General features: G+C 32.7%; 2 protein-coding genes across 2 annotated transcripts in view; one reads left to right on the plus strand and one right to left on the minus strand.

Annotated features, from left to right (window-relative positions):
* Nucleotides 1-1,113: 1,113 nt before the first annotated feature.
* LOC100789361 (mitochondrial import inner membrane translocase subunit TIM14-1) lies at nucleotides 1,114-4,529 on the minus strand. Its single transcript, XM_003524586.4, has 3 exons — nucleotides 4,325-4,529; nucleotides 2,926-3,104; nucleotides 1,114-1,628 (listed from the first exon to the last, which is right to left on the minus strand). The coding sequence occupies exons 1-3, from the start codon at nucleotides 4,325-4,327 to the stop codon at nucleotides 1,472-1,474; spliced, it is 339 nt and encodes a 112-aa protein (XP_003524634.1). The 5' UTR covers nucleotides 4,328-4,529; the 3' UTR covers nucleotides 1,114-1,471.
* LOC100807047 (U-box domain-containing protein 14-like) overlaps nucleotides 4,446-15,625 on the plus strand; it is a 17,465-nt gene continuing 6,285 nt past the window's right edge. Inside the window, exon 1 of the mRNA XM_014775977.1 lies at nucleotides 4,446-4,516. Coding sequence (XP_014631463.1) covers nucleotides 4,446-4,516 — 71 coding nt within the window. The remainder of the gene's footprint in view (nucleotides 4,517-15,625) is intronic.

Below are 15,625 nucleotides of genomic sequence, written 5' to 3' on the forward strand. Positions count from 1 at the left end.
ATAATTAAAAAACAATACATTTTTAATAAAAGATACTATTTCAATAAATTCAATATAAAATTTGATTTTTACAATAAATATATTGTAAAATTATTAATTAGAAAAAGGAAAACATCAAGTACACTCAAATTAAAATTATTATATATTCAAATTTCTTTTTGAATTTATACATTTCATAGGTATTGCATGATTATTATTACTTAAAGAAATAATGCAACATACTAAAGTTTAATAGGTTAAATATTTTTAAAGACAACATATGTTCAATTAAAAATTTTATTAATCACCATTCTTGAACTTAATGTAATTATATTTAATATACTATTAAATATTTTAACAATTAATAATTATATTTATCTTCATATATGTTATAAAAAAGTTAAATATAAATTCTAAAAATATAATATAAACAAACCCGTGCACACACGGACTAATGTAAGTACAAGGTAGAAAAGGAACAACAAGTACAAACAAAATACTCAACGAACATTATAAATACAACAAAGTAACGATTCATTGATCCTCAAATAATGAAGTTGTTCAATGAACAGTCTAAATTATATAAATAAAAAAAATCTAAAGCGAAAATTACTGAATGAAATTCAAAAGTGGATTATCGGACAAACAACTCTTGATCAGTAATATAGTTTTACAATCTCAATGCAGATACGCACTAACAATAAAATCCCTTCTCACCAGACACTTTAAAAAAATAAATTAATTTTAAAAGGGAAATGAATCAAACTTGATCAACTTATAGAGCCCAACTTATAGAGAAATTAAATGAGTTAAGGTGCTTAAGTTCATTATAACTTTTCAGAGAAGTTTAATAAACTTTAATTTCTTGATTTATTTCGTTTCCTTTCTTCTACACTTTAATAAACTTTAGTTTCCAAAACAAGACATACGCCAAAAATTCAAATCTCTTCTCCCTTCCTTTTTCTTTAATTTTACCACCAGTTATGATCGCCCGTCTTTAAAAAAAAAATTGTAATGTAGGTTAACATATTTAACAATAAACTAACACACCCCAGTGCTAGAAGGCTCCTTGCTATGCAAACGTATAGAGAAGGATCATTATACGCAGTCTTTTGGTTACATATGCAAAGAGAATGTTTCCGGATTCGAAACAATGACCAATTAACCAAGTTACCAAGGTGTAATACAAGTATACAGACGGTTTGGTTAAGTCATACTAATAACAATAAAGAAGAAAAATAGTACAACACACTTCTCCCATGGACCACAGTATTTCATTACCACTCTTTATTGTAATATTTGACCGGAACTAAATAAGCAGCTTTGAGAAGTCTGAATTTGCAATGCACGTACAAGGGGAAAGAAATCACGAGCAGGCCACAATATTTACAAATTAAATGAATTCCTCGAAACAGAGTTACTATGCAATGTATTTCATGAGGATTTATAAAAATCGGGTAATGTCCAGAATTAAGACATTGCAACAAATGTGTTAAAATGCAGATCCACTTCCCCTTCCCTTCCCAAGCATAACATCTTTCGCTTCATTTATTTTGGAAGCAAGATAATGACTTCCACCCGCATCAGGATGGTTTGCAACCATAACCTTTCTATGTGCTTCCTTCACCTTGTCTGCAGTTGCATTTTCCCTGATGAATCATGGAACAATATAAATTCAGAAAAGCTTGATGACAAAGACAAGATCAACATTCCAGTCTTGGAGAAGCTAAAGCACACAACCTAGTAATAAATTTATGGGATGAGGACAACAGCATGTTTACTTTTGCCCACAGAAAAGGAGGGGATCAATATTAAGAGTCATTGAATGCTACAAAGTTCAATTTATATAATTTAAGTAGAAAAAGATAACTTAGATGATCTTGCTGAATTTTCTTGCAGAGATAGAATATCTTTTATGAGTGTTCAAAGTAGCGACAATCCTATATAGTTGGAGGATGCATATGCTATTAGGATTTACATGTGAACTCTCTGGTCACTGTTCTGTGGTTTTTGCAAACAAAATTCTGTTTCCCAATATCAACCCATATGGACTACTGCTCATGTAGACACACTCAAGTTGTCTTATCCCCAAGAAGGAAGACCCAAAATTCTTTGGTTTACGCTAGATGCATGGGGATTCATCACCTAGGAAGAATATATTCTGCATATCTCTGCAGAATAATGACTTTCTGGGTGCTCATGGTTACTAGTAATTAATCTTTGGTTTTCTTCATCACTGTTTTGAAACCATTAAACGTGTTGAACCAATGTAACTTCTTCTATACATAGAACCATATAATGATTGCAACATTCAAACATACCAATTCCATAAAATATGAAGATCCAAAATTCATTATGTTTTTTCCATCAAGAATAATCAAACATCAGAACTACCACTTCTGGTCTTGAATAACTGTCATTTTAGGGTTAGTGGACAGGTTAAGGAAGTAAATAACATTGATGATAGTAAAAAACAAAATTAAGTTGACAAAATTGATCTTTTGTTAAAATTATAACCTCATTTATATTTTCACTCCATCAATTTTTTATTGTTCTGCATTAACACTCTCTTTCCTATTTATTAGTACTTGCTATTAATCGTCTCCACTCCTTCATTAGGGAAAGTAAATGAATTTATAATGGATATAAGATTCTATTAGTAGAGATCTTAGGAAACTGAAATTATACTTACATATTTAATATGAAAAGCTAGGGTGAGGGTAGAAGTGGAAAAATTAATTACTACCACCATGATATTATCAAGTGACAGATAATTTGGAATAAGCCTAAACCTCTAAAAGACAGCTATTTAGGACTGGAGTGAGAAACTTCTTTCAAGTTCATTAAAATAATTCACTTCACTAGCACTCTCTCCAGAATCACAAATATAATTTGATAAATTATTTTAGTTCAAAACACTTATGAGAAATCAAATATCAATGTTACCTGACGCCTAATATTAGTGCTGCTTCTCTCCTTGTCATTGTAGATTGGAAACCACCCTCGTAGAACTTGCGCAATCTGGGTTTTGGGGGCCGTGACTTGAATGCTTGCCAAGCTTGGATCCCATACCTGCTAGCAAGTGCTGCAGCAGCTACAGCAAGGCCAGCAAGAAATGGTGTCGCCTGATGTACATAGCAGTTTGTTAACACAGACAAATTTGAAACTAAAGACAACTAAATGAGGAATGAAATTGTAATTAACATTCTTCGTACTAATTATGATGTTTAGTTCAACACATTCCAACTGCAACTCGACAAGTTTATCAAGAGTCCAGCACTAATACCATTGAATAAATGAAACCTTTTCCACATTTTATTGAAGGCTATAACAAGTAAGTCTGAAAATAGAAATAGCCTGCTTTTGTGAACCATAATAAATAAATGAAGCATAAGCTGCAACTATGTACTATTCTTCCAAAATTAATTTTATTACAAGAGAAGGGAAGGGGGAGACACTATTATTGCTCACATCATTACATACACAACCATATATGCTTACTTGCTCAATTCTTTTATGCTACAACCTCAACCATATTTAACATCAATACCCAACAAAAAAAATGCTGACAATTGGCAAAGGGTAAATGAGAAAATAATTCCACTTAGGCACAAACATGCATAACACGACAGGTCATACAGGTATTAATTGTTTTCGGATACATACAAAGGTAAGTGTTTTCTCTCCCCCATTGGTTTTATCATTGACCTCTATATAACAAATATTTCATAAGTTCATTATTTACTTTTGTTGTGTGTGTGTAATTAAGAGGTATCTGGGTCAGCCTCCCAATGTGGAACCTCTTCAATCCCAAGCTGGGATCAAAACCCAAACCTTGGTTAAGGGCCCAAGTGTCAAACCACTTGTACTGACAACTTTTTATTTTACATTAATTTTTCATCGTTACATTGGAGACACCTCGTGGAGGTGGTATAGTGAATGATCAAACTTCCAACATCAACATATATCACTTAAATCACTTAAATCGTAAAGACTTGAGCATTGCTAAGATCAAAAGCTCGTTGGAAAAACACTTTACAAAACCAATTAATTATTGAGACAACATGATACTTAGAACCAAAATTTACAGGGCATAGAGGAATTTGTATACTATCATTTCAATTTCAATGAAAACCCTTTATAGCCATATTTTTCTTAATTGTATCTTCCAAAACAAACATTTACATCATACAAAATTACCACCTTTAATGTCAGAGCGAAAAAACAGATAATCATGAGGTTAATATGATTATTATAATAAATTGTTGCGAAATTATATGGGTCAATTCATTAACGGGGAAAAATGTTGCAAGAAACATGTTCAACAGAAAGAGGATCTGCTCACCATTCCTAGGAAAGTCGGAGGATTGAAGAGAATCGTTGGAGCTTTTCATTCACAAGTATTGAATGCCACTAACTCTGCTACGCGAAGGAGAGAGAGGCTATGGAAGTAGTTTTTCGGTTCGATGACGTGTCGGTTGGCTTCGAAGTTTGGAATAAATTTGCGACAGACGGTTTTGGAGTTCGCCACAACAATGTTCAATCTATATATCTTTTGGGTAAAAAACGTCGTTTTTAAAATGTATATCGTTGTCAAGTTAATTTGTGAAAATAAAAAATCAAAATAAAAATTCTTAAAAGTTTCTGTTGATTAATTTAATAAAAAAAAACTTGTAAATTTTTAAAGAAAAATTGTGTGATTTAAGAAATAATATTAACATATGTTATAATTCAGAATTCTAAGATGGATTTTAAAAAAGTTATCTTAAAAACATTGTTTTTAAATTTTTTTAAAATGATGATGATTTTATGACAGTTTTTTCAAAAATCATTTTGGAAAATAAATTTTATAAAATATTTTTTTAGAGAATCATTTTAGAATATTTTTAAAAAAAAAAGTTAAAAAATTTGAAAATTCTAAGATGATTATCCCAAATTTCTAAGACGATTTTTCTAGGAATCGTCTTAGAATGCATATTATAATAAAAAAAAATTAAAAAAAATTAATTTAATGAAAAAATTTAATATCTTAGATGTCATTTTAGTTATAATTAAGATGGTTAAAGTGTATTTACACCACAAAATTATTGAAAGACAAGACTATTAAAATTATATTTAAGGGATATATCAACAAAAGAATCCACAAAAACTACAACTAGAAAACTACCAACACCCATAACTAACTATCAAAATTACGTAAAATATAGCTAACATGCAAAAAAAACAAAGTTGATATTATAATAATAATAGACTTTTTGTTTATGGTATAATTTAAGTGAACATTTGTTTGTAATTAAATCATATTTAATCACTATTAGAAAATACACTTTCAACATTGGTTATTTAGAACATTCTACATTGGTTCTAAAATCGATGTTGAAAATGTCGATGTTGAATGTATGAATGTTAACATTGGTTTTGGAGAACTGATGTTAACATGTATATGACAACATCAGTTCTCTAAATACCCGATGTTAAACACAATGAACAACAGCAAAAAAAAATGTACGCATGATGAACGCTGACATCGGTTTTCCAGTAAAACCGATGTTAATATGATATTTTAACATCGGTTTTTTAGAAAAATCGATGTTAATGCAATACATTAACATCGGTTTTACTGGAAAACCGATGTTAATATATTCCATTAACATCGGTTTTGGTAGAAAACCGATGTCAACGTTGACAATGCATATACTTAATTGATGTAGTTCATTGTGTATAACATCGGTTATGTGTACATAACCGATGTTAATATTCAAATGTTTGTGGAAGCAAAGCTTCATGATGAATCAACAATGATTCAAAGGTGTTTTGATGATAACAATGATGATAACAAAAGATGATGACAAAGGTAATGAACAAAAAGCTCAAAAGATCAAAGAACAACTCAAGTGAATCAAAGAACAACTCAAGTGAATCAAAGAACATCTCAAGTGAATCAAGAACAAGTCAAGAGTTCAAGAATCAAGAAGAATTCAAGACTCAAGAAGAAAGTCTATAATAAAGAATCAAGATTCAAGATTCAAGATCTCAAGAATCAAGATCAAGATCCAAGACTCAAGATTCAAGAATGAAGAAAAGACTCAATCAAGATAAGTATTAAAAAGTTTTTTCAAAACTTTGAATAGCACATGGTTTTTTGACAAAACCTTTACCAAAGAGTTTTTACTCTCTGGTAATCGATTACCATATTGTTGTAATCGATTACCAGTAGCAAAATGAGTTTGAAAAAGTTTTCAAACTGAATTTACAACGTTCCAATTATTTTCAAAAGGCTGTAATCGATTACAATGTTTTGGTAATCGATTATCAGTGCCCTTGAACGTTGAAATTCAAATTTAAATGTGAAGAGTCACATCCTTTCACTCAAAAGCTTTGTGTAATCGATTACACTTATTTGGTAATCGATTACCAGTGACTGTTTCTGAAAAATCAAAAGATGTAACTCTTCAAAAAGGTTTTGACTTTTTCAAATGGGTTTTAAGTTTTTCTAAAAATTTATAACTCTTCTGAATGGCCTTTTTAACCAGACATGAAGAGTCTATAAAAGCAAGGCTTTGTTTTGCATTCTTAATCAATCTTTCTAACAACAATCTTGAATACTTTTCCAATCAATCTCATACAATCCTTTACAAGCCTTGAATCTCTTTGAACTTCTTCTTCTTCTTTGTACCAAAAGCTTTCTGAAGTTTTCTGGTTTTCTAAACCTTGAAAACTTGTGCTATTCATCTTTTCATTCTCTTCTCCCTTTGCCAAAAAGAATTCCCCAAGGACTAACCGCCTGAATTCTTTTTGTGTCTCTCTTCTCTCTTTTCCAAAAGAATAAGGGACTAACCGCCTGAATTCTTTTGTGTCTCCCTTCTCCCTTGTCAAAGAATTCAAAGCGACACAGTTTGAGAATTCTTTTGATTCTTCCCATTCCCTAATACAAAAGTGTTCAAAGGTTTAACCGCCTGAGAATTCTTTTGTATCCCCATTCACAAAGTATCAAAGGTGTAATAGCCTGAGATCTTTGTCTTAACACATTGGAGGGTACATCCTTTGTGGTACAAGTAAAGGGTACATCTACTTGGGTTTGACTGAGAACAAGAGAGGGTACATCTCTTGTGAATCAGTTCTAGTGGAGGGTACATCCACTAGGGTTTCAAAGAGAACAAGGGAGGGTACATCCCTTGTGGACCTTTGTTTGTAAAAGGATTTTTACAAGGTTGAAAGAAATTCCAAGGACCGCAGGTCGCTTGGGGACTGGAGGTAGGCACAGGTTGTTGCCGAACCAGTATAAAAACTCTTGTGTGCTTGTTTCCTTCTTCCCTACTCTTTTACTTTCCGCTGTGCATTTAATTTCCGCTTTTACTTTCTGTTAAGTTTCTCTTCTACTCCTCATTCTCTTAACAATTTAGTAAAAGCCTTAAAAGAGTAATTTTTTAATTAGTAAAGGTTTAGGAATAATTAATTCAACCCCCCTTCTTAATTATTCTGAGGCCACTCGATCCAACAAGTGGTATCAGAGCAGGTTTCTTGTACAAAGTCTAACAACTTCAAGATTAATGGCCTCTTTAGATTCTTTGTCTTTCAAAAGTATTTTCAGGAACAGGTTATTCCAAGATCATGATGAAGACCAAGTCAACTTATGTCTCATGACAAAATCTCATGATAACAACGAAGAAGAATTTGTAAGAAAGAAGTAGTACATTGACAGTGGATGTTCCAAGCACATAACAGGAGATGTATCCAAATTCATAACCATTTCTCCCAAGAAAAGTGAACATGTTACATACGGTGACAACAATATCAGTAAAATCTCAAAAGAGGTAACATCTAAGCCATTTCTATGAATTAAGATATGAGTAGTATTTTCAATTAAGTTATTTTTGTGGCTAATAGAAAATAATTGATGAAATTGTTTGTTGTGTTTACAATGTTTAATTAACTATATTTAGTTTTAATTTTGAATAAATATGATTAATTGAATTTTGTTTAATGCTTGAATTGCTTATGTTTTGTTTGTTTTGACATGATAGGATAATTGAATTAAGTAAATAATTACCATGATATGTGTTGATAATTTTTATTTGATACTTAAATTTCAGTGTTTAATTCTCTGGTAATCGATTATCACTATGTGTAATCGATTACAATAGAATAGACTTAGTTCTATAAATTGAAGATAAGTTCAAAATTATTTGATTATGTTAAAATTTATTATGATTAATTAACTATATTTAGTTTAAATAATTTCAATATACATGATTGATTTTTTTTTGGTAATTGTGTCCAAGTTATTGGAAGTTTCAAAATTAAAATTTGGAAGTTATTGAAAGTTGAAAGTTGAAAATGAAAGTGGAAGTTATTGGAAGTTGGAAGTTGAAAAAAGAAGTTACTGGAAGTTGAAATTTGAAATTTAAAATTTAAAATTTAAAATTTTAAAATTTGAAATTTGAATTTTTTTAAAAAAGTATTGTGCACAGTTAGTTGATTATTAATTAAATTTAATTAATTTGAAATCTTTGATGATTGATTGTGTTTGAGAGTTATTATGATTTTTTTTAAAAAAAGTTATGTTGATTATTTTGATAATATATATTTTTAAAATAATTATGCATGATTTTTGATGTAATATGTGATTAGTCATTTATGAATGGCTATGCATGGTTTTATATCTCTTGTATGATTCTTGCATATTTTTTTTATATGACATGACAATTACATGCTTAAGGTTCATTCATAAAGTTTTTCAAAATCCATTATATTATATTTATTTATTTTTATATAAAAATTTTCATACATAAAGTATCTTTTTGATTAAAAAAAAAGTGTTATCCAGCATGAGCATGATAAAGATAATAAGCATGTAGGTTCAGAAAAAATAATGATTACATGATTGATTGAGTTCTTTGAACTTTTTAAGTTTTTAAATTATCTTTAACAAATCTGAATGTTTGATAATGCCTGTGATCTATATCCTTCAATCCTTGTATAATTCTTGTTTGATATGTTTGAATTACTTGATTGATTGTTCAAAATATTTTTTTATGCTTTTCAAAATTATTATATTGTATTTCAAATAAAATTATTTTGATATGATAAAACCTTCTATGATGATAAAAACTCATCTTGGTAAGTGTTGATAGTCAATTAGCACTTAGTCTTAGGAAAAAGGTGATTGTGTTTTAAAAAATTTATAGACACTAAAAACCAACTTGCAGACATCTTTACAAAACCACTAACCAAATACTCTTCTACATCATTAGAAGAGAATTATGACTTCTAGATGCAAGTGACTTAGACAAATGATTTGTGTTTTGATGACTTATGACTTATTTGCTATTTATGCACATATGCTTCTATTATAATGTAAGGATGATTTATTATCTTGTTTGATTTTTATAAGTTTTTCTCTCTTGTATGAATACATTTATTGTATGCTTTATTCATTTTTATATAATTTGACATGATTAGATTTTTGTCAAAATTATATTAATATGCTAAAATAATTGAGATAAGTAATGAGTTACCATGTATGTGTTCATAACTAATTTTTGTTACGTAGAATTAAGTTTTGATTCTCTGATAATAGATTTAGATTATAATTATATTTTGTCTTTTTAAACCTTGTATCTGGTTATGTTTTTATGACATTTGAACACTTAGTATTTCTTTTAATACTTGCTTAGTATGACTATATATTGACTTGCTCTTGGTTGTTTATGATTGTGTATTTTAAACTTAATTACTTTAATAATATATGACTAGCGGTATGTACTTACATTTGATATTGTGTTTTATATTTTTAATTATTCATATATGTTTTATTTGAATATTATGAATGACTTTCTGGATTATATGACATTCTATGAAGTATTATATTTTGTGTGATGAATAGTTATGATATCTTGTTTGATTGTTTTCTATTCTCATGTATTTTGGCTATATTATTATGATATTTGACCAATTTACTATTTCCTTATTTGCATGGTATGGTTGAACAAGCATGTTATTTGACTATGTGGATTTTATAAGTTAATCTATTTATGAGTGTTACTTCATGGTTTTTACTTCATGATGTGGTTAATATTTTTTATGAATGTTGTATGAATGTTTAAGATATATGTGCATACTTTAAGTTTGATACGCACTTTGGCTTTTTGTTGATGCCAAAGGGGAAGAGAAATAGGGATAAATCAAGAACTCACATGAGTAAATAATTTAATTTTAAGATAAGCATAAATTCAAAAACAAAGGGGGAGCATTTATAAGAGTGATCGACTAGGAAAAAGTGTGGTGTGTGTGTGTTTCTTGATTTTAGAAGTTGTCATCATCAAAAAGGGGGAGATTGTGGAAGCAAAGCTTCATGATGAATCAACTATGATTCAAAGGTGTTTTGATGATAACAATGATGACAACAAAAGATGATGACAAAGGTAATGAACAAAAAGCTCAAAAGATCAAAGAACAACTCAAGTGAATCAAAGAACAACTCAAGTGAATCAAAGAACATCTCAAGTGAATCAAGAACAAGTCAAGAGTTCAAGAATCAAGAAGAATTCAAGACTCAAGAAGAAAGTCTACAATAAAGAATCAAGATTCAAGATACAAGATCTCAAGAATCAAGATCAAGATTCAAGACTCAAGATTCAAGAATGAAGAAAAGACTCAATCAAGATAAGTATTAAAAAGTTTTTTCAAAACTTTGAATAGCACATGGTTTTTTGACAAAACCTTTACCAAAGAGTTTTTACTCTCTGGTAATCGATTACCATATTGTTGTAATCGATTACCAGTAGCAAAATGAGTTTGAAAAAGTTTTCAAACTGAATTTACAACGTTCCAATTATTTCCAAAAGGCTGTAATCGATTACAATGTTTTGGTAATCGATTACCAGTGCCCTTGAACGTTGAAATTCAAATTTAAATGTGAAGAGTCACATCCTTTCACTCAAAAGCTTTGTGTAATCGATTACACTTATTTGGTAATCGATTACCAGTGACTGTTTCTGAAAAATCAAAAGATGTAACTCTTCAAAAAGGTTTTGACTTTTTCAAATGGGTTTTAAGTTTTTCTAAAAAGTTATAACTCTTTTGAATGACCTTCTTGACCAGACATGAAGAGTCTATAAAAGCAAGGCTTTGTTTTGCATTCTTAATCAATCTTTCTAACAACAATCTTGAATACTTTTCCAATCAATCTCATACAATCCTTTACAAGCCTTGAATCTCTTTGAACTTCTTCCTCTTCTTTGTACCAAAAGCTTTCTGAAGTTTTCTGGTTTTCTAAACCTTGAAAACTTGTGCTATTCATCTTTTCATTCTCTTCTCCCTTTGCCAAAAAGAATTCGCCAAGGACTAACTGCCTGAATTCTTTTTGTGTCTCTCTTCTCTCTTTTCCAAAAGAATAAGGGACTAACCGCCTGAATTCTTTTGTGTCTCCCTTCTCCCTTGTCAAAGAATTCAAAACGACACAGTCTGAATTTTTTTTTGATTCTTCCCATTCCATAATACAAAAGTGTTCAAAGTTTTAACCGCCTGAGAATTCTTTTGTATCCCCATTCACAAAGTATCAAAGGTGTAACAGCCTGAGATCTTTGTCTTAACACATTGGAGGGTACATCCTTTGTGGTACAAGTAAAGGGTACATCTACTTGGGTTTGACTGAGAACAAGAGAGGGTACATCTCTTGTGAATCAGTTCTAGTGGAGGGTACATCCACTAGGGTTTCAAAGAGAACAAGGGAGGGTACATCCCTTGTGGATCTTTGCTTGAAAAAGGATTTTTACAAGGTTGAAAGAAATTCCAAGGACCGCAGGTTGCTTGGGGACTGGAGGTAGGCACGGGTTGTAGCCGAACCAGTATAAAAACTCTTGTGTGTTTGTTTCCTTCTTCCCTACTCTTTTACTTTCCGCTGTGCATTTAATTTCCGCTTTTACTTTCTGTTAAGTTTCTCTTCTACTCCTCATTCTCTTAACAATTTAGTAAAAGCCTTAAAAGAGTAATTTTTTAATTAGTAAAGGTTTAGGAATAATTAATTCAACCCCCCTTTCTTAATTATTCTGAGACCACTCGATCCAACAATGTTCACATCGGTTATTTATAACTAACCGATGTTAATGTACAAGAGTTGACATCGGTTATCTACAGATAACTGATGTTAAAATACAAACGCTGGCATCGGTTATACACAAATAACCGATGTTAATATACAAACGTTAACATCGGTTTTCTATTACAACCGATGTTAAGGTTCATATCGACATCGGTTTTTGCAAATAACCGATGTTGGTTATGATATTAACATCGGTTTTTGTTAATAACCGATGTTGTTTTTAAGTATTTTTTTTTATATATACTTTTTGTTTTTACAATAAACCCAAAATTGTACCTGTCAAATGCAATTTCAGGAGGCCCAATTCACAGCAAATAAACATTTTATTATGCTTTCAAGTAGTTTTAAAGATAATAAACATCAAATAATTGATTTATTATAAAGAACAATCATCAAATGAATTCAATGTTCATGTTACATAGAAAATGTAAAAAATGTTAAACCAAAGTAAACTAAAGCTAAAGATAATGTCCCTAAATCCTAGGCCTGATCTCTAACTCGGAGATAAAACTGTGTCCACTGGATCTGCAATGCTTTTAATCTCTCTGGCTCCAATGGTCTAGGATCGTTGAAATACTGCATGATGAAATAAATCATAATAAGTTAATAATGTAATACAAATTATAAATAAATCGATTTTGTTTGAAATAAACTTACCGCTTCCCAATTATTTCTAAAAGTTCCTAAAATGATGGTGGACATCCAGTGCATCACATAGTAGCTGCACTCAGTACTTCCTTTTTGTCTATTACACTAAATACATAATGAAATTTGGATATTAATTAAACAACTAGTGTATAGACACATAAAGAAATATATATAAGTGGAAGTTTTATGTAAATGATGTACCTTGACGACAATCCACCTAGCAGAAGCCTTTGATTTAGGCTGTGGAGCATCATCAAGACCCTTGATAGCACTGTTCCATATGAGTAACAATTAAAAACTGGTGTTGTATGTTGAGGTATTACAATGCAAATGTATTGAAAAGAACACTAACCTATTAATAATCCCCTTAAGGTAGTTGTCTGGCCTGTTATGCAATGAACAAAACCAGACAACTAGGTGTTCCTTGGGCAGGATGACCACCATCTGCCAGTGTCGGTTACAGTGGAACCTAAAATGGGTTAGTACATTAGTAAACATTACTTAAATTTAGTTATTTTGTGACTTACCCATTTAGGTAGGCTCCAAGATAGACATCACGTTGTGAACTCTGCATCCAACTCTTTATGTAACTTTCAGACTCAAACTGTGATTGCCCAGACCTCTGAATGAACTGTGGCTCGAGGAATCCATAGATATCAGAATTCCCCACTCGCATACATGTTTCAGTGAGATGCCTGTTTATGTTAAGTCAAAGTTAAATATTTATGAATTGAAAGCCATAACTTAGGTAGTTAAAAGTCTTTTATATAAAGACTTACAGAATCAACAATTGTAACACTGATATGCTAAGACATTGACCACCGTGTGCAATTTCGAAGAGGTCTTCGTGCTTTATGTAGAAGACATTGACCACAGTGGCATCCCATCTAACTTGATAAGGCCTCAAGAAAAGCTCTGGGATGGTCAATGTCATCAGATAAAGCGGATCATCGACCTCCGGATCGGGCTTCGGAGGTGGTTTTGGCGGAGACTCAGCTACCTGTTCATGAAACAAAGTTAAATAGCCTAATTTGAGGCACACTTAATGAATTAATTTAAAAAGAAGAAACATATAGTAAGGACAATAAGTACCTGCTGTGATAAAGACTTGACCAGATGTGTCGGCCAAGCAAGGAAGGTGTGAAGTACCTGCCCCACTAAGGAAACCTCATCAGTGGGTACAGGAACTGGAGCATCTGCATCTGTAACCTCCTCCACACTCACCTTTACTTGGCCAGACAAAAAAGGAGTGTTATGAACAACAGTGGATCCCTCATAAACTCTCTCCATGGCAACCAGGCGGGCAGGATTTGCTTCTATGTACAAGCCGCACCTGTTAGAGTCACCCGTCTCAGGATCGTTTCCTGAGGGATCAACACAACTCCCCTTTGTGCTCACTCGAGGACCGGAGGGACCAGGACCAACCAGAGGCTCAAGAGGCACTGCAAGTCCCTAAGATTGCATCTGCGACTGAAGCTGGCTGAAGGATGCCATGACTTGCCTCGTCACTTTCTCTGTGATGGACTCCTCTAGCTGGTCCCTGATCTGCTGGATCAGCTGCTATAATTCGTCAGGAGGCAGGGAGGAAGTGTTGTGGGACGTCCGTGGAGCCGATCCAAAGTATTGCTTGATGGTGACACCGGCTCCAACTGCACGGACACGTCCAGGGTGCTCTGGACGTCCAATAGCAGCGGCCAGAACATCCTGACGTCCTTGGGGGACGAACGATCCCTGTGTGGCCTGCTCCTCAAATGAATCCTGCACAGAAAACACACAGTGGTATGTGGCATTCTCAACATATTGAAACATAATTGTAATGGTTAGTTGAAAATGACTTACAATCTTCTCAGCGATTTCCTTTGCGGCCTCAGTCGTTATCTCCCCTGTCTTCTTCGTGCGGGCCATCTTCCACTTCATGTGGCGTCTGACCTGGGATGGAGGGTCGATAACGCCATCAACGCTTCCTGACTGTGCAGCTTCCTGCAGCTTCTTTTTCGTATTCTCAGCCAGGAGCTTCTGCTCCAAATAATCAAACCCCCACGAGACAAAACATGGGGGGCAGTATTCTGCTTCTGGATGGCCTGTGCCTTCATGCGCACATCCTGAAAAAATTAAACAATAATGTTTGAAATGGGTAGAATGAAGTATAACAACATCATGTTTAATATGAAAAACAACTTAAATGGCAAGGAACATACCTCCCAAGAAGGGTCTCTGCGAGTCTGGCAAAACTGGGTCCACTTTTCCTTGCTTATGCCGTATTTCTCACAGATAGTGTCCTCGACACCGTCCTGATCTGCTGCAAGGGCCCATTTCCTCGTGAGGTCTGATTTAAACTGCCTCCATCTCTCCCCCACGGTCTGTAGTAACTTCCTTTTCGTCCTACTATCAGAAGCCTCTGGGATATCAAATTTCGCCTGAAAACATCAAATAAAGTTTATTTGTTACAATAATGTATTTTTTGGCTATTAATTAAACAAAATCAAATAAGAAAAGAGAAATACCTGAATATCCTCCCAAATCAGGTCCTTCTAAGCAGTAGGGACCTCCTTCCAGTTCTCGTAGGTGATGTCCACCTTATCACGCGCCACAATCCCCAAATATGTTCTTAATTTCTTCTTGTGGGGACCGTCGGCCTTCTCGGTAGCAGGATCAACATGCACCACTGGTCTCTCAGCACCAGGTGGTCTAGTGGACAACGATCGTAGACGTGAGGCTTTGCGTGTCCGCTTCACGACAGACGGCGAAGCCGATGCGTCCGAAGTAGAGAGGAGAAGAGAGAGAGAGAGGAGAGGAGAGAGAGGAGAGATGAGCAGGTGAAAACCCATGATCTTTTATACATAACATACAAATAGGATAATGAAAGAGGATCAGTCATAAGTTTTTTTTGGAAGG

This window comes from Glycine max, chromosome 5, assembly GCF_000004515.6.
Source record: "Glycine max cultivar Williams 82 chromosome 5, Glycine_max_v4.0, whole genome shotgun sequence".
NCBI lineage: Eukaryota > Viridiplantae > Streptophyta > Magnoliopsida > Fabales > Fabaceae > Glycine > Glycine max.

Coding starts and splice junctions, on each gene's coding strand:
- LOC100789361 (XM_003524586.4), bottom strand. Junction 1,629..2,925: donor GCACTAATATTAGGCGTCAG/GTAACATTGATA, acceptor ATGATTCATCAG/GGAAAATGCAACTGCAGACA.